The sequence below is a fragment of the Seriola aureovittata genome, chromosome 4, assembly GCF_021018895.1.
Source record: "Seriola aureovittata isolate HTS-2021-v1 ecotype China chromosome 4, ASM2101889v1, whole genome shotgun sequence".
Classification (NCBI taxonomy): Eukaryota; Metazoa; Chordata; class Actinopteri; order Carangiformes; family Carangidae; genus Seriola; species Seriola aureovittata.
The window spans coordinates 2,850,134-2,877,633 of record NC_079367.1 but is presented as its reverse complement, the minus strand read 5'-3'; the positions used below and the strand labels follow the sequence as shown (position 1 = coordinate 2,877,633).

Below are 27,500 nucleotides of genomic sequence, written 5' to 3'. Positions count from 1 at the left end.
AGCTGAGTGAATTATGTAGAAATTTATCCATCCAGTCTCGTCTCCAGTTTTTAGACTCAGCTTCTCCTGGTTTAACACGTTTTACTCCCCAGCACTGATGCACTGTGAACAGACGACAGTCAGACTGCAGCACAGACATTTTTGCAATTTCAGGTTTTTACCCTTTTACCACCGGTTTCCATGTTAAATTGTATAAATGAAGAAAATTAGATTTAGATTAAAATTTTTACAAAAAATAAAAAAAAATTCAGCAATATACACGATACAATAAAACACAGAGCACTTTAAAATGACAATTTTCATGTGCAAATTCAGCAGGGTTAAATCATACATACTGTTTATTTTTTAATTGTATTAATTTAAAGTGAACGGCAGACAGCCAGGATAATGGTGTGTAAACAGTGTCTGCATCACCTGGGGGTTTACTGAAACAGGTAGGTCCTGACACGCTCCTCTCTCGCTCTTCTTGTGTTTGTGGGACTTTGATTCAGACCCTGCAGATGGAACATCGGGGGATTTAGAGGGTTTGTCGTTTTTCTCTCTCTCCGCCGCCGTTTCTGTTAAATAGAGGTCACTCAGGTGACCAACTGGTCCTTGAGACAGCAGGGAAAAAAAAAAAAAAATCTAAACTATTTACCTGTTTCAACACGGCGCTGATGTGCTCAGTGAGTGAATGCATCAGTGTGAGTGTTTCGCTCTCCTTTCCCGCTTTCTTAGCTGCGCCGACCTCCGCCCCACAAAACACAGGGACAGTAGAAGCTTTGTGAGTGTGAGCGGGCTGCCTTGTCAGTCCGTGTCGTACACGTTAGCTTGTGTACGTCCCACTGTTGCTCCTGTGATGTGTGTGTGTGTGTGTGTGTGTGTTGTGTGTGAGTGTGCAGTTAATAAAGGAGCTGTTGAGCGACGGGTCTCACCTCGTGACCTCCAAGCCCCAAGAATCCTTCACCTACCCAGAACCTCTGACTAAACTTAGCAGCTCCTTCTGAGCAGGAACAGGATGATATTGAAGACAAAGACAGACAAGACGTGGTTGTCCAGACCCTGTCGCGCCCCCCCCCCCCCCCCCCCCCCCCCCCCCCCCCCCCCCCCCCCCCACCTCACCAAACATCACAGCAAAAAACACAACCGAGCTCAGTACGATTAATGACACAGAATCTGCTGAAGGGAACGCTGAAGTGCTGCAGATGTGCTCGGGACAGACGTGTTTTAATATCTACCAGCTCTAATCTGCATAGTGCTAAAGGTTTAAACAGATAATGGCATCAACAGCTGCAGAAGACGTCTGTCGTCTTCTTTCCTCCTTGGATATTCATTCATCGAGAGACGACGCTGAAGAGGAAAGTTCAGAATAAACACTTAGAGTAATCATTGATTTCTAATGTGGTGGCTCGCTTCCAGTTCCCCCGAAGCACAGTGCATCACTGTTATTGATATGATGTAATGTGGATCCCGTCATCCACTCGACAACAGTTTTCTTGGTAACCAGTTACTGGGTGTTGCCTGCTCGTCCTTGGGAGAAATGATGCCATCAGGTAGCTGTAGAGCTGAACTTGCACAGTGTGAACCACAATCAATACACTTTTAGAACTTGAGTAGTTTATGTTGACAAAGTAGATTCTTGTTTGTTGTGCACATGCACATGCACAGTTTGGATGGAAGAATCAGAGGTGCGACCAACTGATTAAATTTAACCACGGACCCCCGTAATATTGAGGCTTCAGCCGGGTTGTTTCACACGTTTCAATAGAATATTTTACTCTACTTTCATATCTGTAGTGTTTTGTGGTTTTTATGAAAATTAAAACCACAACTATTTAATTACACTGTACATGTAAAAACCCAAGTTTTCTTCTTTCTTTCTACTGGAACTGAGTCAAACTGCGTCGCAACTGTTGAATAAATAGATAAACTGCTCCTAAACTTTGTCCTTCCAACATCTAATAAGTTTCTTAGTGGAGAACAAAACCGAGCTAAAAGGAAACTTAATAATCTTGCTCCTGTTTTTAAAATAAATGTGGGTCTGGTTTGGCGTCATTACAGCAGAAGACGGTGATTCACGGGTTTCCATCAGTGACACTGTCCTCTCGGTTTGCCCCGTGAACGCAGCACGGTGTCGTACATCTGGTTGTGAGTTCCAGTGTGTTGTTAGCTGCTGAGTCAAGAGAGCCGACAGATTCCCCCGTGACACTTTCCACAGTCAACTTCAAAACTCCAAACGCACTCTAAATCTTTCTGACTCATTTACTCTGAGCCAAATCTAAAGGACTAATAAATGTTTGAATTGCACCAGAAGTGGAGCCAAAAAACACAGGTTTCCTCTTTTTTTTTTTTCATTGCAGTCGGGCCGTGTAATGAGATTAGGATGAATCTCAACACAGGCGTAGAATCTCCTCTTTCTCCAGCGCAGGAAATCCTTTCATCACTGTTTATTCTTTTATCCATTTTCGTGTCTAAGCCGCCTGTTGTGGAGTGTCCTATAATTAGAGGCCTCTTGATTTGATCAGAACCCAAAACCCCTGAGTGACGGATTCATTGGTCTGGCTCTAAGTGAACTCCTTCCAGTGGAGTTAGGGGAAGTGACTTTTACTGAACTACCTTCCTCAACCCTCCCGAGACTCCCCTCCGCAGCGGTCAAGCTCGACATGGCAGAAACAAGAAAGATAGATTTACCAGGAAACAATGATATGACTCAAACAGAGCCTGGAAAGCCCACAAGTTTTGGCTGGGAAGAGTTATGTAAGAAACCTCCAGTGGCTTGTGTGTGTTGGAGGCTCTACAGAGGGCGGGCCGGTGGCCGCCAGTTTCTTGGTGTGGCGGCTGGCGCGTTGCAGCGCTTCGGTGGATCTGTGGATCTATTCCTAGTGGTGTAATTAGAGGGACGCAGATGAAGTGCAGTGGCAGAGCACTCTCTCTTTAACAGCTGCAATGTGTGTGTGCTTGTTTTCTTTCTCGTCTCGTCCTCCTCACTCGTCCTTAACGATCCTTGACTTGATTAATAGGTACGGTGCCAAGGTCAAAATACACTCGTGTTTTGATGGCAGATATATTGTCCAACAACTTGTGCATTTCTTTTTGACCGTGAGTGGCACTAGATGGAGTGATTGATCCAGCGACCGCGCGAAGGCAGCACCCTCTGGTTTTTATTCTCTCCTCAGTCCGGATCCGTCTGGTCTGGATCTGGAGTTTCAACACGCAGCGGTGGAGGCAGCGTTCAGATACCTGGTCAAAGCAGCAACACCACAACGTAAACATGTTCATTACCAGTCGTAAATTACGCAAATATTATAAGAAAGATATACTGACGTATGAGAACTCAATGGAAAACAGCTCATTTTAGAATAAATACCATTATAATAACATGGAGCTCATACTGCTTTATGTTCTGTTGGGTAGTTTAATCCGTTAAAATGCGTCATATTTTATGATATGATCAAAGAGGCTTAATTCCTCTTGGGTTGGGGGCTGCGTTTCCCCCCTTACTTTAACAAATCCTGTTTTTCTTTCTGCCAGTTTTTCCAGTTCAAGTTTGACTTACTCTCTGTTGTTAAGAGCTGAAACCATTCGTCAATTCACTGATTAGCCAATAGTCATAAAATTAATCTGCCACTATTTTTTTCAAGCACAGAAACGTCCGTTAGTTCCGACTCCTCAGAGTTAAGACATTTGACGACTTCACCAGCCAAATGATTGAGGGATCAATTAGGGAAATATTAGTCAATAATCGATATAATAGTTTAGTTTTCTCCTGAGTTTTTCCTCTCAGGCTGCAGACGGGTTCCCCACCTGCTGATGGGTGGAGGTTTCTGAGGACCAGGTGCCGCCTGAGGAAACTTCTGCCTCTTTTTCATGATTTTCAGGGACAACAAAAACATTTAATCTACATTTTTTGAATTACTACACAGTTGTCAACAGTGTTGTTAAATAAAGATGCAGTCTCAATATAATTTATCATTAAGTATCGAGACTCAGACCTTTTTCTTTTTTTGTTAGACTGCAGTTTTTATGGAAAGTGTTTCGTAGTTTGTTACGCCGGTTTATTTTCTTTGACCACAGACGCTGGAAATTAAGTGAAAAAAATCTCTCTGTGCGTTTTTTACCTTGTGCCGAGTTTTTATAGACAACATTCACATCAGCCTTGTGCCATGTTGAAAGTACCAGGTCCAAACGTGTCTTGACTTTTAAATAAATGTGACCCAGACGTTTATTTATACATGAGAAATTGCTGTCACATTTACTTGAGGAGCTGCATGTGTGAAGGGTTTGTAACCACAGCTTTCATATAAATGTACAGAAGTATAAAAAGTAGTAGAACAATATTCAATATAGTGGTAATACTCCAGAATGTGTGGTATGTGATTAGATGTAGTTTCCACCCCCCCAGAGTTGGTTGTGGGTGGATGGTCATATATTATAAAATAGTCCCGGTGACATACGTCCGGCCACGTAATCACTGCCTGGATTATGTTCAGAGGCAACGTCCTCGTTATGTTAATAGAAAATGTAATCCACATCACAACACGTCTCCCGGCCTCAGCCCCCGCCATGAATCAGTGATGTTTAAACTGGGCGCAGGTAAACCTCCACGTCTCGGCCTCACAGACCCATCACGCTGCCACAGAGTCACTTCTTCATGCGCAGCCGTCTAAACGCTCTGTGACTGTGGACGTTTTGAATACCTCATCAAAGCCAGGAGTAATGGCAGATGAATCAAGACTGAATCTCCCTCCACACGGAACTGTCCCATAAACCATATCCCTGCTTTAGTAACAAGGCCGGTCTAATGAATAGCCTGGCCCCGCCGAGCCTGACCAGCGAGGCAGCTGTGCCATGAAGGCAGCTCTCCGTGGTGTAATAACTCTGTCTCTCCGTCTCACTGATGTGTGAAAGAAACCGAGCCGTCGCCGAAAAAACCCCGCGCACCCACATGTTGAACACGAGGGGGAATTCCCACACACAAGCAGCTTCGCTCGGCCGCACGTTTAGCAGCGGATTGAGTTGTGTCTTCACACCGAGACAGTAATTAGCGCTCGCGGTCAGCTCTGATGTGATTTACAACAGCTACGCTTCAGTGATTTGACTGGGGACAACTTCAGACTCGGGCTTTTGTTATTGGGTAATCAGAGAGATGATGGTAAATCATGATGTCTCAGCTTTTAAAGATGTTGTTAAAGCTCAGGCTGGTACCTCAGCTGTGTTTCCTTGGCCGGCCTCGTCTAAGAGGAGATGATCTCCGTCCACTGACGCCGACAAACACGTTTCCATAAACTTCAGCAGAGTGAAAATAAGGATCTAAAATAAAGACTTCATCTGCGATAAGTGGTAACACGGCCAGAGCTGTTGAGCGTAATTGGGCCGGGCAGTGACCGTGACTCAGGGCCTCTGGAAACCCTGTCTCAGAGAGAGACTACCCAGCTCCCATCAGCCCCGGCGCTCGCCAACACGGCAGACACCTCAGCAGTGTGGAGTCATTCGCAGCCCACACAGTGCGGTAACACGCAGGTCATTTGTAACTCCTTTAAAAGTATGTGTGTAGGTGGGCGGCTCAGTGGGGAAGAGGTGAGTTGTTAAGTTCCTCGTTCCCACGAATTGAGGTCTGGTTTGTTTGTACTGGCTTTAGAGTCCGTGGAAAGGATGTAGAGATTAGTGACACCGACTGAGAATCTAAAAGTGAATGTACACTGGATCTTAATTTGTACTCGGGGGTTAAAGTAGCGACGTTTTGGCACCTTTGATTAATAAGTAAATAAATCTGAGTGTGAGCGAGACACTCACACACACACACACACACACACACACACACACACGCACACACGCACGCACACACACACACACACACACAGGCAGGAGAGAAGCCCCTCCCCTTCCAGGAGGTCACACTAGAAGGTCAGGAGGTTGTTAAATCCTCCTGTACTCAAGAAATTTCATGGGAATTTAGGGAGTTCATCTCAAAATCTCCTCAGACAAATACATGTGCAGCACTTTATTTTAAGTTCCTCTGTTCAGCTTCTATAAGCAGCATGTAAACGTGTAGTAAATTCTTTATAACACACTATAATGTAGAGTTAAGCAGCTGTTTACTTATGTAGTTGTTTGCACTCCTCAAAAACACAGAAATAATAAATATAAGATACGTATAAAATTGTTGCTACATACATGTACAACATTATGTGTTATTAACAATTGATTATATGTTTGTATATTTCTCATGAATATAAAATAAGGGGACTTAAAGTAAAGTGTTAACAATAAATGAAATAAGAGGCAACACATCAGCAGTTTGCTCGGCCGTCACAACTGGCAGAGCCTCCGGCCGCTGAGTCCGCACGCATGTTCACACAGTCGTTTACTTTAGTGTTTGTGACTCATGGTTGTGAGTTAATTTGCCAGATGGACTGTGCCACTGTTATTTTGACAGAAAGCAACGAATTAATGATGTTATAATAAAGAAATCTCGATTTTGCAATTCAGAAATCCCACACGTTGTGCAAAAGCCCAAATTCTAATTAACTGAAATTACTCACGTGGCCTTAAAAGGAAAGGATGGTCCTCGTCACACACACACACACACACACACACACTCATACACACAGCTTTTCTTCTTTTAAATCAATGGACAATCTGTGCTCTGTGAGATCTTACCTACGAGCAGCGGCTGTGAACGTTTAAAGGGATTCCATGAGTCAACAGAAGTGAACACAACTCTGAGACGTTTTTAAAAGAGACCATGCAAATGCAAGGAGCTTACGTCCGCAGCCTCACTGTCTGCCTGTTTGCTCACTAAGGGGATTAAGTGCTGACCATTGTCCCCAGATTCTTTATCGGGAGATTGTGGACGGGAGGAATTTGTTTTGGGGATTTTTTAAACACGGCATCAAAAGGAGCCCGGTGTTAAAGTTCTGTCTGAGCCGCTGTGAGAACATGTTTGTCCCATGTTGGGGAAACCGCAGACAGAAAAACAAAAAAAGTATCGGGATTGACTGGGAATTTGGATTAGTGGCGGTAAATTGGGGTTGTGGGGTTTGGTGCAGGTGAAGTAGGAGCTGAGGTTTCCTTCACATTTTTCTCTCCCTCTCAATGTTCAGCCTGTTAATCCCGCGCTGTAGACGCTGGACGGCGTTCTGGCGTATGGCAAAACAAAAACCTCCCTCTCTCCTCTTTTAAACAAATCCAGCAGGAAGTGTGCAAATATGTAAATGCTCCATAAAAACAGACTTAAGTAGTGTGTTTTCCACTTAAGGTGATGAAAGAACAGGCCTGCAGCTCTGCCTTGAGAACAGTCACGCTTTGTGAACTTGACCGCTACGGTTCCTGCCTCTTGTGTGTCGGCGTGACTTAAAAGCCCGGCGCGTTTTGCCCTGTTAAAAGAGCCGGCGTTCCAACAAATAATATCAAACTAATGGCAGCTTCTCGGCTAGGTTAGCCACACACACACACACACACACACACACACACACACACACACACACACCTTTTTTCATATCTATTAATATCTAAGTGCTCACAGGTGGTCTGCCTGTGAAGTGCACAGAAAAACACAACCCTTGGTTTCAGCCCGCTGTACATCAAATGAACCGTAAGCACCTTTCCCTCTTTTTTCCTCAGTTGTTTTCTCTGTTTTTCTTTGCAGCCTTCGCCCTCCCTCCATCTCCCCGTCCCTTCCTGCCCTCCTGCCTTCCTTCCTCGCCTGTTCCCTTCTTCTTCTTCTTCTTCCCTGTAGAATAAAGCGAGGATGAGGTTGAGCATGGAGAAACCTGTTCAACCTTTTTGTAGCTTCGGCCATTGTTCCTTGTTGTGATGACGAACGCCGGGTTACCTGCTGAGATCAGGGAGAGAAACACAAGCCGTCGGACGTTCACACAGGTTGTTTACAGACCTCCGGCTCAGCCAGACTTTTTTGGAAGAGATGACTCTGGACAAAATCATACCCACGCTGTCTGGTGTAAACATCCATCGCAGTGCAGACGCTGCCTTCCTGGTTCAATGTTGATGCTTACCTCCAGTGTTCCTGTGCAGTGAGGGACTGCTCTTCTGTGTTGCAGGTGTTTTCACCTCCACATGAAGTGATTTACACAATAAGCTGCTGACTTGTTGTCAGTTTGTCCACTTGTTTCTTGCCACATTGGATTTGTCGGACCGACATGAGTACAGTGCTGATAACTGATAAAAAACAAAGCGACGCCCGTCAACATGTTGACGTTCTGACCCATGAGCGACCGCACCCTTCTTCTAACTTGGCCTTCATTGTGAAGACCCTCTCTGCTTTTATCTCTGCTCTGATTCATATTCAGTTCAACATGGTTTTCTCATATAAAAACTGGGTCTGAAGCTCGTCTCCTCTCACTTCCTGATTGAGAAATCTGGGTCAGGCCTTGAGCCCCGCCCACCACCTGCTGGCTCCAGGTGGACAGGTGAGAGAGCAGAGAGCATCAAGATGGTGAGAGGAGGAAACATCAGAGAGACTCAGCCTCATGTTTGAGCCTCAGTCAGACCCAGACTCAGAGGAGGAGTCTGAGACCAGAACCAGAGACTAGCAGAGCTAGCTAGTTAGCATCTCTTATTTGTTTATGTTTTTTGTTAACTTTTAACTGTCAGTGTCTGACACAGTGTTAGCGGCTGTGCTAATGCTAACTCTCTCTGTACTGACAAGGTTTCAGGTTTATTTAGCCCCGCCCCCCGTCCCCACCAGTTGACAGGATTGGTTGCTGAGGTTTGTGACGTATGAAACCCTGAATCTGTTTCTATTAGACTGTGATTGGTTCACTGCAGGTCAAGGTGGAAACACTCAGTCACGGAGCTGATGATTATTTCATCATCATATGTCTGTATTATATAAAAAAACATCGGTCTCAGCTGCACACCTGTAAAGTTTAGTGACTGTATCCTGCAGGTTGTGACAGACAGACGTAGAAACACCTGCCAAAGCACTTGAAACCACCTCTGTGGGAGTTCCCGCTACAGCCCCAGGTGAAAACAGCAACACCCCCCCCCCCCCCCCCCCCCCCCCCCCCCCACTGTCACCGCTGGTTTAAATAAAAATACCAAAATCAGGTTTTTCTAAACCAGATTTGTCCTTGAGTCGTGAATATTCTGTATAATTTCATCAGATTTTGAAAAACATCTTTCTTTTGATCAGAAACCAGGAAGATAATAACACACACACACACCGACCTGCACAGACTCCAGTTAAATTCCCAGCTAAAAATAAAACCAGTTTGTGTTGATAATCTAAAACAAATATGTAATTAGTCCGACTGCAGCTCTCTGTTATATTAGAGGTGGTTGACTTTGGCTCGGTGGCGTCTTGACTAACCCTAATGCCTACCCTGCTGCCCAGTGGAAATAAAACTGCTCGTATATTAGTGTGGTGCTGTGGTGGTGAGAGGATTAGTACGGTGCTCTCCTCCTTCCTTCAATTAGCGCTTGTAGCCAGTAGCAGAGTTTGCAGTGGTTCCGAAAAGAACACATCGACTGTATTTACTGTATTTATGTGACCATCAGAATGTTTTATAGTTCGAAGGCTGAACTGTTGGCGCTCTGGTTTGACTTCCTGTCTGAATTCAATAAGTTTAGGCGTGAAAACTCTTCAGCTTTAAAGCGTAAAAGAAAAGAAAAGATGTCGGTGGATCTGTGGGGAGTAGAGGGTAAAGGTGTGGTGGGAGGAATCAGTAGACGAACGATCTGTAGGTACTTCCTTCCAATTCATGTCCAATCACTTGAAGATGATCCAGAGAAATGGGAGGCACCTTCAAGTGTCATAGCAAAGTGTCTGAATACTTATGTCAGCTTTTCCTTTTTAATAAATTTGCAAAAAATGTGTAAAAGTGTAGATTTTATCATCAGGCTGCAACATAACAACATGTGCAAAAAGTGAAGGGGGGGTCTGAATACTTTCTGAACGCACTGTACTTTCTGACGCCACTTTATTGTATACATCCAACATATGTGTAATTACACACACACACACACACACACACACACACACACACACACACACACAGAGAGTCCTGACCTTACTCCCAAATTGGCAGCCCTGAAGACAAAGCCCTGTCTTAGATGGATAGTCTTTCATTTGTGCGTTGGGCAAATTTGCTCTGAAGTTTATGCATCCTGGTAACAGTAAAGCTATCTGAATCCCCCGAGTGCTCCATCTTGTACGCTTTATGTCTTCCACATGGTTATAATTTGAGATTTTCCCGATTTTCAAAGCTTTTTTTGAGCCTAGTGTTGTTAATTAAAAAGTGGACTAGTTTTGTTGTGGCCTTTTGTGTTGCCAAGTAGGGAAATCACCGCCTTCTTTGTTGCTCTCTCCATTTCTTTCTTTGCTTCTCTCTCTCCCTCTCTCTCTCTCTCTCTCTCTCCTGCTCCCTTGTCCCATCTGCCTTTGTCAAGAATAAAGCTAGCCCCAACCACTTTGTAAATGAAACATCCTACCACTATTAATGGGATTGAGCAGATGTTTTCTGTTTGGATGGTCAGAGATGGGACAGTAAAGCCTGCAGCAAAACAAAACAAAAAGATTTTTGGACCCAAAAAAAAAAAAAAAAGCAAAGGCAGATATTTATGGAAATGATTATATCACTTCCCTCATGTCCCATACAGACGCATGTCTCGCGCACATGGCAAATTAGAGGTCATCCCTTCCACTTTAGCGCATGTCTAAGTGCGTGTGCCAGTGATTTCAGCACTAAAACATCGTAAATAACACTGTAACCCCTGGGACAAGGTGTTATAAATAGGACGTGTCAAACCCTGCTCTGGCCAGCCTCTGGTTTCCCCGAAACCCTCTCTTTTCACCCGCCGAGCGGCTCAGCTACTTTTTAATTTGGCCTTCCCGCGGGCTAACCAACTGACGCCTCTCGGCGAGGGCCTCTGTATTTCAACAAGGCCACAAAAGCCCCAGCCCTCGGGCACTCGCACTCACAGAGCTCTCCAGCCTTTCTAAGCTGTTGCTTTTTTGGAGCCCAGACTCTACCATCAGCAGAAGAGAAGCGCCGGTCCCTGGCCAGAACGCAGCGGCCAAGTCTCATCTGTCAGAAACCCAGGGGCCAGACTCTCCAGCCACCGGGTGGGCGGGGCCCGTCCAAAACAGAGAGAGGAGGAAGAAAGGAAGAAAGAGTGGAGTGTGGGGGAGAGAAGGTTTGAGAGCGAGAGGAAGCTCCCAGATAAACAGGCCGCAGCGCCTCAACTCCTAATCACCCTGCGCTTCCGTTTCCAGACTCTATAATTAGAAGGGCCCCGTCCCTTTTTTCTCTGTATTCCCAGTTGACGCAAATGCTTCTTGTGGCTTGGCACCTCGTTTGGGGCGTGGGTTTTCAAGAGTTTACAGGCCCTGGGCCTTAGCTCTCTGGCTTTCTGGTCGCTCTGATACAGCATGAATAGCTAACCACTGTCTTAATGCACACTTCACTTGGCTTTTCTTCTGCTTTCCTCCCTCCACCTCTGATAATCTGCATGACCCCATCGCTCATCCGCTCTCTACCCCCCTCCCCTCCCTCCCCAGTCCACCTCTTCATCATCTTTAAATATAACTCGTCTTCAGTCATACACCAGTCTTAAAAAAAGAAACCTTTCAACTCTGAATGAATGTGCAAAAATTTTGTAGCACCCTTGGCTTCTTTTTCCACAGAGGGAGTGTTTTCCATCTCCCTTGCACGTGTTGCTGAATCCTTTTAATCTCATGCCATTCCAGCCTCCTCTTTTCACATTTGACATGCCACCCAATAAAGCCCGGCCACTAATTAAAACCTACTGCAGCCTCCACATAAAAGATTCCAAGGGGAAAAACTCAGAGGAAAATTACTAATTACTTTAATATCATTTATGTCTGGGAGTCGTCAAAAAAAGACAGAGGTTTGGACAGTTATTATTTTTCAAATCTTGCATTCTGTATCAGTGATGCCTTTCCAACATTTTGAGTCACCGCCCGATCTGCAGATTTCTTTGTTGAAGGCTTTCTGGGGATGGGTTTTTTTTTTTTTTTTTTTTTTTTGGGTTGCGCTTGAAAAGCAGCGCTGCATTTTTCCCCGTTGAGCCAGTTTAGATCTGGGTTTGTTCTGGTGTGGTTTGTTGAGCATGTTGTTTATGGTGAGGGCCTATACTTTCTGCAGTTTGATGAGCTTCAAATAAAACGGGACCAAATGAATGGGCCTGTCAGTGGGGGTTACACTTGTGCTGAGCTGTGGTTCAGTGTTTCGGTGAATCTCAAATGTGCACACACACACACACACACACACACACACACACACACCCATAACCATACATGGATGTTTGAATACATAGATTCTCTCTTTTACAGACACTTATCATCTTGTCTGTCCTTGAAGAAGCACACGACTGCAGCGCTGCTTTTAACCAGAGCGAGCTCACCATGCGAGGGGAAGGCTGCGTTTTATGACAGCGACAAACGATAGCTGGTTTTATTTTAATGGGCTGGTTTGTTTGTTTTAAAGGCACAGTAATTCTGTCATGCCATCCAACATGTGTCCTGCACAGTTGGTAGTGTTGGCTGCCTTTGTGTAAGCTGCTGGAGCGAAGTGGAGTTTAAATATTTTGGTTGGCCTGACTTTGTATCGGTTTAGCAGCGTATCAGCAGCAGCTTCACACTGGCTCAGTTTAGAGAGTCTTTGGTCAACTGTGACTGAATTCTTTGGTTTTTCTCAACTGCACTTGTGATTGTTTGATGATTTACTCCTCAGTTGTGAAGTTGGATTACACTGCATCACATTGGTTTGGTAAAGCTAATGAAAATCCAGGCAAGAGGACAAAATCTTATGCAAATTTTTTCATGTGATTTTTGCTCCAGCGATTCATTATGTCAATTTCATTAAAGCTCCTCCAGTGTAAAGGTCTGTGTCCATGTGTAGTGTGATTATAGATCAGCTCTAGCTTCTATATTAATACTGTGAAAGTATCAAAGCCTCAGTCCACAGAGAAATGCACACAGCCTGTATTCAGAAACTGAGCCTTAAAACCAGCCGTCAGGACTTCTGGAACTTTGTGATGTCACAACAAAGCAGTCACCAAGCCCCGCCCACCTGGACCCACCATCCAAACCTTGCAGGATTTGGTTTCTCTGAGTGTTTTTACCTGAAATCTTCTATATTTTTATTAGATCACTCAGAAAACAGTCAGCCAATCAGAAGAGAGGCTCAGAGCCTCCTCTCTTCTGATTGGCTCACAGGCCTGTTGTTACTAGAGCTGCAGAGAGAAGCCTGAGAGAGGAGATGTAAAACTACACTGAGATGGTTTTTATATCTTCTTCTGGATCAACACTTCAAATAAAACACAGAAGGAGAAACATGGAGCTTTAAGTTAAGTGACTCACTCGATCATCAGAGGCTGACAAATCTTAACGTCAAGCTCTGAAACCACTCAGTCCTTCATTTCCCATAATGCAACTCAAGAGCATCTTTCATTACTACCTGTTGAATGCATATCTTTCTAACGCTACTCCAATGAAGTCAATCGAGGCGAATTGAAAACTAATTTTTCAGTCTATTGACTGTGGTCGTCGCAGCTGTTGTCTAGTTGTGCTGTTCATCTATTTGTTTTGTTTGTTCAGCTTATTCAGCCAGATGTCACACTGTGATAATGATAAAAATACAGTGACCAAAATAGAAAAATCAGCATGCAGAGGAGGATTAAAATGTTTTAATACAGACAGTATGTACTAGGTACTGCAGACAAAAACCAAAGCATGAAGAACAGAAGTCAAGAAAATAACACATTCACGAGAAAGCACATAAAACACATTAAAACAGTGACCACAACGGACCACATGTGCAGTAGCAGTTGTTAGCGTGATGACTCGGAGTGCTGATGACCGTCTGTATCTTCATCTTCAGGAATGCTGCTGGTGACTGCCGACACTCTGGGCCACGACTTTCACGTCTTCCAGATCCTCACCCACCCATGGGCGTCGTCACAGAGCGCTGTTCACCATCTGTACACCCTGCATCGTGGGGAAACTGAGGCCAAGGTCTGAAACACACACACACACACACACACACACACACACACACACACACACAGAGTTATAAAGTTGACGTCCCATCAGATTTTCATGGAGGAAATCGAGTCGTAACTGTCAAATCTGATCACACAAACACGATACACACGGTTTTAGATAAATTGTGACGAACAGTTTTTGAGGAAACAGTTATCTCCAATGTCCGTTGCAAATGAATTTCAGTAAACCCACTTAGAAATCACAGAAAAACTGTTTATAGTTGGTAGACTGAGTAGAAGATCCAGCGATCCTCCTCTCAGCTGTCCAGTTGACTGGATTCATCTCCTTCCAAACTACAGACACATTTAGAAACAGAAACAAGTGGTGGGAGAAATTAGCCATGACAAGTTAAGTAAAACATTCAACCACTGGTTCACAAAAACATGAAAGAACAAATGTCACATGTTGCAATCTTCTAAACCACCCACTGTTTTCTGCTTCCCACCAGAGTCGTGGTGTTTTAGGGGAACATGTTGGAGAGTTTGTTGTTGCTGTGTTACAATATGATGCCCATTATGAAGATGCTGCCTCTGTTTGTTTTAAAGTAGTTCTAGATGTGCTCATGACACTGCGCTCTGCTAGTTGCCGCTTCTAACACAGTCGTAGAAACTCAGTAGAACTGATTGGAAGGTTAAAGCTGTAAACCAACTGCAACCTCCCACACGACCAACCGAGCCACGCAAACCCACGCAACTCACACAACCCACGAAACTCATGCAGCCCACACAGGCCGCTGTTGACGGGGTGTAACATGTCTTGGCCACACCATACACACACAGTACATCTAACCCTTATTTAACAGGGGACGTGCAGATATTTCTATAATATATAATATAATTCTCTCTTTGAACCTCCCTGTGTGTTCCCAACTGTGACACGCAGAAACTCTGTGGTACAGGTTAGAAGTGCTTACTCAACAAAAGTACTTCAGGCCTTGTTCGGTTCAGGATTATTGACTGGCGCACCCACACCCTCGCAGCCTGCCTGTGGTTAATGTATGACCGAACGGCAGGTCCGCTGACCGGCTGCACACTGAGCCTGCTTTGATCCAGCCCGTTGTAAACAGCGAGCGCCGGCCTTAGCCTAGCGCTAGGGCCAAAGGTTATCACCACACACTCACACACGCAGCGCGCACACACACACTCTCGGACACACACTAGAGCGTGATAAAGTCTTCGGTGAGGTGGGTGGAGAGACGCCTTATCTGTCTCCGGTGGCCAAACATGCGGCTGGCTGTCAGTGACCTGAGGCCAGGTAAACAGACCCGCAGCTGATAACAGCCGTGAGGGGCGAGCACCAGTCCCAGGGGTTACGAGGATGGCACTGCTGAACTGCACCATCAGCTGTGATTCCAGTAATAGGGGTTTATGAAGGCCAATCGTATCGCTGTTCGCGAGAAAACCCATTTTTAACAATCAAGCGCAGAGTATGTGAGAAACCCGATTTCCCTCGCTTGCCTTGCTCCCGGAGAAGAAGCTGATTTCTTACCCATTTATACAGGAAATGAGTTTTTAATGGGCTTTTTACAAATGCAGGACAAAGACCTCAGGGAGAAGACCTCTGTGACAGCAGAGAGGGGATCGTTACATCTTCATATTCCAAATAAATTAATCGACTCATTATGTTGACAACTGACAAGTGGGTTTCCACATTTTTGTAAAATTAAAAAAACAGATCCTCTCACGGAGCTGTCTCTCCGAAAGCTCTGACAAAACAAAACTATCAGGGAGAAGCTTCAAAAACATGAGCAGTGGTTCTAAAGCAATGTCTGGGTTAACTAGAAATCTGACTGCTGAGCCCTAAAACACCTGGTTTCTCAGAGGAACCTGGTCTCCATCGTAGTGCAGTTTGATTTTATTCAAAAACCAGATTCATTTCCACGTTAAAACATTTCATTTCAGTATTAAAATTGAACCTATTTGGCCAAAAATGGCCAATAAAACATTTTATTGGTGCAAAACATGAGCTCTTGGCTCCTTAAGGCCTGTAAATATTGACTTTGGCCTGTTAAACACATATTGGTCAATTCCTCATGACTAAATTAGTTTAGTAGTATTAGTACATTGAGTGTTTCCACAGAATTTGAAAGTGTGGGTACGTCCATAAAGCCGTCATGTTGTCCCTCTGCCCACCGTTACCACTGCTACTGTTTCAGATCAAATGATGCGAGTGAATAGATTCAATTAATAGTTTTATGTACAGCCAATGAAGTGTTATATAAGGCTGTTTCATCAGTCAAAATGAGTCTTATCCAAAGTTTGACCACATTTATTGGTTTTTAATTTCTGCCATTTTGAAGCATCGAAGCTGTGACTGATGTTTGCTCGTGTGTCTTCAGTCTTGTGTCTCTCTGTCCGTCTTCGTCACATTCCTGTCGTTTCTTTCCAGCGTTTCCTCTCAGGTGATCAGAGCTGCCCCTAATCTCCCTGAACCGGTGTCACTTATTTATAAAGAAAAGAGACTGTCATCAAACCCTCTGTGCTGAGGGAGGGAGGGAGGAGGGAGGGAGGGAGGGAGGGAGGGAGGGAGCAGCTCTGCAGCCTCTCAGGAATGTGCTGCCTCCGTAACGACACATGCACGTGACTGAGCGCAGTTACATTCCAGCTCTTTAAGATAACATTTGACAACTATTTGATATGTGCAGGGTTGTCGCACTATGACTGTACAATCACAGCCACCCTTCAGGTAATAACCCCCCCCCACCCCCCCACCCCTCCTACCCGTCCCCCTCCATAAAATGGATTTGACACTAAAGTCCAGGCGCCCGTTTACAGTTGGAGCTCTGACAGGTCTTATTATGACCAATTTACGAAACACACAAAGTAGCCCTTTCTCATCTCTGAGGCATCTCTAATCAGCCCCAGCAGAGGTCAGGCCTCCTCTTTCACCCATCCTTGTGAAGTAAAGTAACCGTCTGGTATGCGGAGGATACCCCATTAACTGTCATTGCTGGGGGCAATTACCTAGTCTGACCTGGCAAAAGATTAGAAAGGCCTGCAGGTCCAGAGCTGTCTCTCTGACTGGCTGACTAAAGACTTAGACATTCCTCCTCTTAACTTTCTCCTGGACCTTTTCCTTTCATTCTCCTCCAGTCCCCTCGTCCACTTTCTCCAGCTTTTTTTTTTTTTTTTTTTAATGTCGAAAGATGAATGCTGTTTCAGCACACTATCACCTCATCAGTCTGTCACCTCACTCCTTTGTCCTTTTTCATTTTCTTTTTCCCACTGTCCTCTGCTTGTGTTGTCTCTTGCAGCCTATCTGTCTGGTTTCCTGCATGTCTAACATGCCCAGGGAGATGCTATCTCCTCAAGTGTCTGCTCGCTGAGAGTCAGTCACTGTTTGAGTAAGGGGGACTAACAAAGGACGCCAGCAGCTCTTTAGCTTTTCAGAGTCTTCTGTTTTACCACCAAACAAGCTCGTATCACGTCGCCACCTTTGCCAAAAGCTGTTGTCCAATCATCTCGCGCCGGTCGACTTTCGGTCGCGCGCTCACAACGATGTGTTTATCCGTGCGATAAACACTTCACCCTGGTCGCGCTAATGTTCCTGGCAGACTGGAGTCTGACGCTGTTTATTCCCACTGTGCATATTTCTTTATGTTGAGTGGTGAAGAAAATAATACAGAAAAAAGACTGGGCCTGTTTTCAACACATCCGTGTGGTGAGGTTTACTCGTGGACTGGACCAAAACCAAACCAGGAACAGATTCCTGAGAGGATGTGAACGTGTCTCAGGCTGAACACTGAGACCTCATTCACATGTTATCATTCCAGAAGAACCTGTCCGCCTCCCACCTTCCAGATGTTCATCATTTTCATACTGATAATTAAAACACAAACAAAACTCGTCAATAGTCACTGTCTGGTAGGAACAGAGAAGAGTGCGGTAGTTACCTGTGAGTCGTCATCTGAAATCGAGCCAGCTGTCACTTTGTAGGTGTGACTCAACAAGCAGCTTAACTGGACCATAGCAGGTCAGATCATGTGACCGTTGTGAATCCAGTGGAACACATAATGAACATCTGCCAACGTGTCTGCAGTCTCCACATATTATAAATTATTATGCATTAAAGACAAAGGTAAAATACTTTGTAAAGAAATGCAAAGTGAGGCATCTTTTTGATAAAAACAACATATTCATCTGAAGTGCCTGTAAAACTGGTGCAACAGCCACAGTCAATCTGCTCTTCTGTCTTTGTATTTTTGTTGATTTTATTTTTGTTTTTTTTGGAATGAAAACACTAAAGTTTAAACATACTGCACACATGCTCATCTGTTCCCTGACCTCTGACCCTGTTCTGTCTCTGTCCAGGTCCAGGACATGTGTTTCAGCCAAGACAGTCGCTGGGTGGCGATCAGCACCCTGCGCGGCACCACCCACGTCTTTCCCATCAACCCTTACGGCGGCGCGCCTTGCGCCCGCACCCACATGTCCCCGCGGGTCGTCAACCGGATGTCCCGCTTTCAAAAGAGCGCCGGCCTGGAGGAGATCGAGCAGGAGCTGAACAGGGCAGCCGCCTTAGGAGGAGTAGGAGGAGGAGTCATAGGAGGAGGCGGCTGCATCCTGGGTGGAGGAGGAGGCATCGGGGGCCGCTGTAGTCCCATACCAGGCCTGTCCAGTAGCCCCTCGGGGTCTCCACTGCACGGTGAGGAGCTGGGAGGGAGGGAGGGAGGGAGGGAGGGATCCAAGCAAGTGTGTCCATAAAATGTCAGAAAACGTTCAGCAGCTGCAGGTGATTTAGATTTTATTATCAATATAGATTGATCGTTCAGCCTCAGGTAGTTTAGTTTAGTGAGCGCTAACATCCAACAAAACAGGTATTTCAATTCAACTTTAACATGACGATCACTGGTTAATGCTGCTGCATCTATATATGTGTCGACCATGTGACCCCCCCCCCCCCACACCCCCTTCGCTAAACCCCCCTAGCAGTTGCTAAATGCTAGAAATTACCAAGTGTGTGTGTGTGTGTGTGTGTGTGTGTGTGTGTGTGTGTGTGTTTCCAGTGACTGGTCATGTCAGTAGCTGTTTTCCAGGGACTCTGATCTCTCTGCCACAACCTTGTCTCCCTTGTTTGTCAAACACCGTTGCAGGCAGCTCACACACACACACACACACACACACACACACACACACACACACACTCTGTCTGTGTGTCCCTAGCTGACACAGATACACACTGATAAACACACACTTTGTGTCAGCTGCACTGCTTGACCCCAGAGGTGTTACTCAGTGTAAAATATCACGGTTCTCATTCATCACGGGTTTCCAGGAACACCCCTGAGCTGTGATAGGTTTACTGCAGCCGGGGGCTGAGGTCGGTCGAGCGCCTGATAAACACTTCAGAGAAGCGAATGACCGGGAATTGATCAGTGGGTAATTTTACATAATATAGTAGAATATACTTCAGAGCTTCTTTCATACGCTCATTGCACAAGGTGGTTTGTGGCTTTTAGTGGCGGGGGGAAACCAGATCTCTGACCCTTTTCAAAATGCTGCAACAATTCGGGATGAAATAACATTTTTAGGACATGGGAGTGTCGTGGAAAGTCACTGACTCGTAAAATGAATATCGTGGCGGCAGCTGTGCGATATATTCCACAGATCTATTTTAAGTGTACCTTTGCTCGCGTTCAGACCAGTTTCCAAAACCACATTTGGTGCTGCGTAGGTTTCTACCCAAAGAGGAGGAAAGATGTGTACCGTAGTGTTAAAGACACCCCCCCCCCCAGAATCCTCCACGCTGAGCGTCAACTTTTGTTCCTTTTGATCTTCACTTCCTGTTAATATCTCTTCTCGCATTAGACCATCATCAGAGGAGCGATCTGCTCGATATGATTGATGAACATGATTTTTGTTGCATATCGTCCAGTGCTATTTCATATTTCCTTCAGTCTGGAGTTTTAGGTTATTGCCGGGACAGTGAGGGTCAGGTCAGGGTGGGGTCATATTCTTATTTGCCTGCCCCAGATATCGCAATGCACCCCCAGCCCCATACACACACACACACACACACACACACACACACACACACTCTCTCTCTCTCTCTCTCTCTCTCTTCAAAGATGGCACCCGTACTTCCTCTCTCCTTCCCGTCCTCCTTGTCTAGACCCGAACCCTTCTGTAACCCCTACAACAAAATACACGCACACACACACACACACACACACACACACACGCACACATTCCTCCGCACTGTGAAAAAGAGGCCATCAAACATTAAAAGGACGTCTGACTCCGGAGCGTCACCGCTCTGCCGCGATGAGAGACAGAGAGCGACAGCAACATCAAAGTGGCGTAGGAGGTGAAAGTGAGCGAGCAAAGTAATGAGGTGCAATTGAGAAAAACGAAGGAGAGATAGAACAAGGGGGAATAAAGGAGGGGGGTGGTGGGGGGGGCGAGAGATAAGTTTGTAGTAGCAGCGCTGAAAGCCGGGGTCTCTGGGAGCGCGGTCGTAAATCACACTTTAGTTTCAAAGGGGAGCATTAAGGCCACCTGTCAACAATTAGTCCTCGCAGTGATACCTCAGCGAGTGCGCGTGCGTCCGTGCGGATCTGAGAAGATAAACCATCTCCAAACACACGTCGTGTTTTTAATGGTTAAAAATCTAAGATTACGCTCGAGTCCTCGGGAGCAAATTGAAGGTTTTCGTAGCTCTTGATATTTGACAGTGTGTGACAGAGTCCACAGGAAATTGAAGTCAGGTTTCACACCGCTTTTATCGAGGTGTTAATCCGCACCAGACGCACGCGGCCTCACGTCCTGATAAAAACACCGAGGCCCCGACTCCGTCAGCTGCGAGGTGCGGCTCGCGTGTTGTGCACTTATAGTGTTACAGCCTCGTGTTTATTATCATGTGTGGCAATTTTAAAGTTCAATATGTTACACTGACCCGCCCTTGTTCTGTAAAGTGAGATAGGTCTGTGTTTCTGAAAACACCTGCACCTTTTACCCCCCCCTTACAGAATACAATGACGTGTCATTTAGAGCAGTAGTTCCTGCTTCATAGAGACTGTTTTCCATGTCAGTCGTCCGTATTCTCCACCTGCCCCTAAAGATATAAACAGACAAACGTGCACGCCTCTCAGCTTGAGGTGTCACACGTCGTGTCTGACCTGAGATCAGACCTTAGTCAGTGACGCAGCAGCTTCTCTGAGCTCTTTACATCCGCAGATCTCTCGTCACCATGACGATATTATTTATCAGTTAGTGTGACTGTACCTTTTTCATGTGGGGAGAAAATGCACAGTTAAAGTTTAGAAAGTTTATTAGATCATGAATTACTTTTTCTTTTTTTTTTCCAGTGTGTAGATTATTTTAAGTAAGTGAAGCCATTTAGTTTCCACGTAGATTGTTTCTCATCAGAAAAGTAAAATTGAATATCCTCAAAAACATATTTAAGCCTTTACTTCAGTTGCTGTTTTTTTGTAGCTCAGTCATTTTTAATGTTCTCCCTCCACATTATAAACAACACAGTTCATATATTCAGTAATAAATTCAAGTTGTCAGACACAACAAGTCGGTCGTCACCCTGGAGAGCAGCAGCCGTATATTTATCTGCTGCGGCAGCACCGAGGAGCGCACAACACAGCGGGTCATTTACAGTTCAGCAGAGGGGTAAGGTCATGTAGGTCTCCTGGTGTCTGTTATTTGGAAGATAAATTGGCTCCAGCGCATCCTGCCACATGTAAATTTAGACATCCACCGCCCCCCCCAGCGCTGCGGCTGCCACCGGCGTTGATAAAAAACTCCATAATTTGTGTCGTTTCTTTTTCCCCGGATGCGAACGCAACTTGAGTCACATTTGCTTTTGTGTTTTGACTTCCGTCTGTTTTTGCGAGTAGGGTGTGAATTTTGGGCAGCGCAGGCGGTTTTTCTTCAGGCTGGCAGAGAGCGGCAGGGTGAGGCGAGCTGGGGCCGGGCCACCTAGCCACAACAGCTGCTCTGTGATTGTCGCCAGCGAGGACAGCATTGATTTTTGGGAAGGAACTGTAGAAAAGTACACATCCTCCTCAAAGCTGCCAGCCCAGGCCGCCGGCCCGCCTAAAAATAGAGGCTGCAATTGGCCGTCTTCTTGTCACTGTTAAAATCTGGGATGGCTATTTACGTCCCTGTATACAGTACATTTTCTCTCCCCTCCTCCTCCTCCTCCTCCTTCTTTTTTTCCTCCCCCCTCCGTGTGATCAATGTATTGTCATTTGAGGTGATGACCCATAATGTGAACGTCCCACACTGTAAAATGCGGCTTGTCTGCGGCCCAGTGCATACAAGGCTAGATTAGTGAGTGCAGTTTCTCTGCACAGGGCAGAGGTTATTGAGGCTATAGCAGGCATATGGCCGCCACCGAGGAGTTTTATTATTCAGATGTTTTTCAGATCCGACCGCGGCGCTGTGTAACGCAGCGGCGTGCAGTGCAAACAGGTTTAAAGTGCTCCAAAAACAACTTGATCACAATAATCTAAAAAAACATCTTTGATTTTTCACTTGACCCGGGTTCAGATGTCTTCGCCCTCTGGCGCTGCAGTCGGAGACCGAGCTTTTTATTTGACTGATTTCAGGTCAGTTTTTCGTTTCTAGAACTCTGACGCCCGGCCCGACTGTCACATATGGCGTTTTTCAACATGCATGGGTGCCTTTTGTGTGTATACACAGCGCTGGTCGTACACTTCCCACACCGTGCAACATCAACACAAGGCTATTAGTCAGTGCAACAGATTTGTTTCCTCACCGAGCAGAAGCCCTGGTGGTCCGATCGCGGGGCCATCTGGGCCCTGGCGCTGGTTCAGAGAGAGAGGGGGAGGCAGAAAACAAGGTGTGACGGGAAACTGTTAATTCACTTGTTGATAAAGGGACACTTCCTCTCTGCTATTAGAGGCTGACGGCTTGCTTATTTGGGTTTTGGACTTTTGTTTTATCTCGCCTCCCCTCCTCCCTCGGCGCCCCCCCCTTCTTTTCGTCAGTCATCGTGCTGTGGTGAAAAACACCAACGCCGCGCGGAGGTCGATGCCAAGGAAAAATGACCTCATAACTGCTGGCGTGTGACACGTATGTACACGGCCTCGGCGTGACCCTGTCTCTGACAGTATAGTTACTGTAAGTTAAACAGTTACAGGCGAGGATGTTGAAACCTCGGCTTCACGCAGATAGAGGATGGATTCAGCAGAGCGGGTTACCATGTTCCTTTCACAAATGGTGTAAACAGCACGAGGCGGCGAGATAGATGACTTGTCCAGACTTCAGTCATCATGATGAGCTGTCTGCCGCGGATTAGTGTCCAGCCTGAGGCCGAGCCATCCAGCGTTCGTAAAACCACCAGGCCCACATGTGCAGCGTGGTTTTTAATTTTAACTTTGCTCTTTCATTTTACTTTTTCTTTTTTTACTTCTGTGTCCCATTGTTGTTGCTCTGACCTCGTTACTCTGTCGCCACTAGCTTCATGTAGGTCCCTGAGCCGAGTCGCACGCCTCGCACCCGGCTCGTACAGATCCACTGACTTTATTGTCAGTTTTTATCTTCGTCCAAACGCACCATTAGAAACATGTACAGCATCACAGATGAGCAGGTAGCAGCAGATTCAAGGTTAGATAAATAAATCCAGATCACACACTTCACCACGTCGAGGCAGAATGTATTAAAATAAAACAAACAAAGCTCTGATGCTGTTCACACTGTTGTCTCCATGAAATGAAAACCACAGGACAAACAGAGCAGCCGGTTCTCCAGGACACTGACACAAACCAGTCCACGGACCCTCGTCGCAAAAACTGTTTTGCTTTTATTACAGGCCGTGTTTGAAACCCACGAGCGAAATATTCACACATTCTGTCTTTGTGTTACTTATGGGTGGAAACAGGGGACCCCCAGGAGCCCCCCCCAGGAGCCCCCCTCAGGAGCCCCAGGGGGTCCCCGGGTGATCTGGCTTACACAGGGACCGACAGTATCGGCGCCTCCTCTCTCTCTGACCCGGTGCTACGTCTTACATGTGTGTGAGTACACATGCGCACGTAGTGTTGTGCTTCTCTACAAATAAACAGCGACAGTCAGAGGATTAATGAAACACGATGCAGTATTAATGCACTCCTCTATTTGTTGATTCTTTCTGAACACGAGATGTTTTAGGTTCAAGTGTGATAATAAAGATCATGAGTGAGGAAATCCTTCATAAAGCGGAGAGAGAGTAAACGGACAGCAGGTCGTGTGTGTTGGAGCTTTAGTACCGCCGTCGTCCTCCATGTGGTGCTGTGTGGTCAGGATTCCCAGCAGTGTGCAGAGGGAGGAGCAGAGCAGCCGGTCCAAACTCCACAGAGACACACACACACACACACACACACACACACACACACACACACACACACACACACACACACACAGAGAGAGGAAAGGGCTTGTAAAGCTTGAGTTGTGCGAAGGTTTTGCCTTGATACAAATCTAACAACAGAGAAAGAGCGGGGTAATTTCTCCTGCTTTTTTCTTTTTTTTTATGAATGGTCACTTCCTCCAGCTAAAACAACTCGCAGGCCTCGGCACTCGTTTTTTTTTTTTAAAGTGGCAGTTTGAAAAGTTTCTGTTCTTCTGTGTCCTTCGAGCATTTTCTGTCCTTTTTGTAAAGGTGGTCAGAACATAGTGGAGGAGGTGAAAACATTTGCATGTTTTTAAACTAAGACAATTCCTTCTTTTTTTATTTAATCCAGAGCAGTAATTATTCTCATAATTCATGTGTGTTGTTGGACGCTCAGAATCAAGCATCATATTCAAATTCAAACTCTTATTTCACCTTATAATTACTCGTCAACAGGAAGTAGCAAATAGCTTTTCTGAAAGGAGCAGATGTTCTTTTAAAAGCATTTTTTTTCCCCTCAACCTGCCATATAGAGAAGAGGATTAGGGTCTGTACATTACTCAGTACATTTGATTTAACAGTCATGTGCCATCAAAGGTAAGCTAGCGTTAGCGGCTGGTGTTTGTTGCAGGCTTCTTCTTCTTCTTCTTCTTCTTCTTCTTCTTCTTCTTCCTCCTCCTCCTCCTCTCCCTGTGGTCGGCAGAGGAGCCGGAGCCCGGCCCGGCTCGAGTCGGTAAATGGAGAGCTCAGCGCAAAAAACCACACTGCAATCGAACAAGCTGTTTACCCTGAAAATTAGCCTTCCCCTGTACTTTCAGGGCTTTTAAAGCAACCAAAAATACACACTGCAAGGAATATGTATCTTGGCAGTCGAGCTCCATCAGAGACCTCTGTCCCTTTTTTTTTCCCTCCTTTTTTTTTTTTATTTTTATTTTTTTATATGAACCCTAATAACTCAATCTCCACAACCACTAAACCCTCTTAACACCGGGTGCTCGCCGCTGCACTCATCATTATTTGATTTGCAAAATTGTAAGGTAGAGATAAAGAAATAAAGCTGGCTCGCCATTACACACAGACGCACTTGTGGCTTTCAGCTTATTGCCTGCCATGTGAAAAGTGCACACTCTGAAAAGCCAAAGCCTCCCATTGTCACACAATCAATGGGTTTTACATCCCCGCCTTTGTCCTGAGCCGCATGTGGCTCTTCTTTATACTTTTCTTTTTTTGTCTCATTTCACTCGTATTGTTTGTGTTGCTGCAGCTTTAATCCTTAAACAGTGTTTATCTTACACCATCTCTGTCGTACACACACACACACACACACACACACGTCTGCACATTTACAGTATATTAATACAGGTATGTCACTCCTCGGGTTTTAATTCCTCCTACATGTTGCTGGCTGCAGGCAGTGTGTGTGTGTGTGTGTGTGAATCATTCATATTTAACCAAAGACAAATTACTGTTTATAGAAAGTTGAGATCATCTTAAAATATTTTTTATGTAATATTAAATTAATCCAAGAGTAAATGTCGTTTTGTTTTCGTGAGATTATCTGAGCGTGAAGTGACGTCGTGGACGAAGAAACATCTCCGCTCCTGAGAAGGAACCGTGTCCATCTTTACTCTGAGATTTCCTGTTTACTCGCATCACGTCTAAGTGTCTTTGACGCGGCGTTTATTTAGACTGGGACGCTGTCAAAACTGTGCCGGCTAAACTGGGATCAAAGCGCCGGGGCCTCGCCTGTTGTTACCGGCCCCTCGCACAGAGCGGAGTGTAACCCTGCTGTCAATCAATCAGCATTAGATCAGGGCCTTTCTTTAAATGGAGGCATCAAATTAGATCTATCCGTGTGTGTGTGTGTGTGTATGTGTATGTGTGTATGTGTGTGTGTGTGTGTGTGTGTGTGGATGCAGAAGGAAGGAAGGAGGCAGACAGAGCTGCTGTGATGAAATAATTAAGAAAATAAAAGTCTTATTAAAGAAAAGAGCAGGATCTTGTGTTATGATCCTGAAGGAGACGTTGAACGTTTCTAATGATTTTCATCCAGTGGCTGAAGAAAGACGGAGCACACACACACACACACACACACACACACACACACACACACACACACACACGCCATTATCTCCTCTCTGCCTCTCTTATTGTTTCGTGGGTTATAAGAGAAGCGTTCAGATGCAGCCGCTCTCTCTCTCTCTCTCTCTCTCTCTCTCCTCTCTCTCTCTCTCTCTCTCTCTCTCTCTCTCTCGGCCCGGGAGACGTCTTCTCCTTCAGCCTCACACACACTCTTCTCTGTTTGGAGTCACACACACTGACTTGGCTTCACTTCTAATTGAGATTTTTAAAAAAAAAAACCAAAAAACAAAAGCCTAAATTATCAGTGTTGTTGTAAATATTTCTCACAGCTCATTCCTACAGTTTTGTTGCCGTGACGTTTTGTTTTTGTCATCGTCCGTATCTTCGTTAAAATCATCATCTGACTCATTCACATTTACGTGACAACCCGCAGGTCTAGATATTAATTTCAGATTTTTTTATTTTATTTCGTTGCCACGTTTAATGTGTTATTCTTTGACATCTGGTTGCCACATGAAATAATTCAAAACAATAACACACACACACACTGCTCTGATTTTCATACCCAGGTGAGCCTGAGGAGATTCTTTATTATCAGAATTTCTCTTATTAATTATGTTTTAACAGATGCGGCTAAAATAAATAAACGTGTCTCTAATCAGAGTGAGGGGTTTTTTGCTCCTGTGGTGTAATTTAAAGATGATTTTCCACCTTAAAAACACAGTGGGCCTGAAAAAAGCCCTTAAATAAAGAAGAATTTATTCTCAGTTTTTATCAAAAAATTATGAATAATAATATAATCCTGTATCATTCAGTCTCTCACAAATTTCACCCACATTAGAAAAACTAAATTAACGAGAGCAAAATAATTTCTGAGCTCACATGTAAAAGGGAAGAAGAGTTAATGTTATTTTTTTATCGTGTAAAATAGAATTGAACTTCTTCATCTTCACGTTCTGTTTCTTCTTTCATCATCCACTTTAAAAATAATAATCATGTTTTCTAACTGATGCGTCACTTTCAGTCCGATCTTTCATGTATATAATATATCAGGGTTATTTTCCGATGT

The 27,500-nt window shown here is 45.1% G+C and overlaps 1 protein-coding gene and 1 long non-coding RNA gene across 4 annotated transcripts in view; one reads left to right on the top strand and one right to left on the bottom strand.

Annotated features, from left to right (window-relative positions):
• bcas3 (BCAS3 microtubule associated cell migration factor) overlaps positions 1-27,500 on the top strand; it is a 336,132-nt gene that overhangs the window by 44,357 nt on the left and 264,275 nt on the right. For all 3 annotated transcript variants that reach the window (XM_056373998.1, XM_056373997.1, XM_056373999.1), the window contains exons 14-15: positions 13,845-13,978; positions 18,319-18,652. In XM_056373998.1, coding sequence (XP_056229973.1) covers positions 13,845-13,978; positions 18,319-18,652 — 468 coding nt within the window. The remainder of the gene's footprint in view (positions 1-13,844; positions 13,979-18,318; positions 18,653-27,500) is intronic.
• Positions 13,849-14,716, bottom strand: LOC130167629 (uncharacterized). Its single transcript, XR_008827317.1, has 3 exons — positions 14,437-14,716; positions 14,201-14,301; positions 13,849-13,980 (listed from the first exon to the last, which is right to left on the bottom strand). It is a non-coding gene; the product is annotated as an uncharacterized LOC130167629 (long non-coding RNA).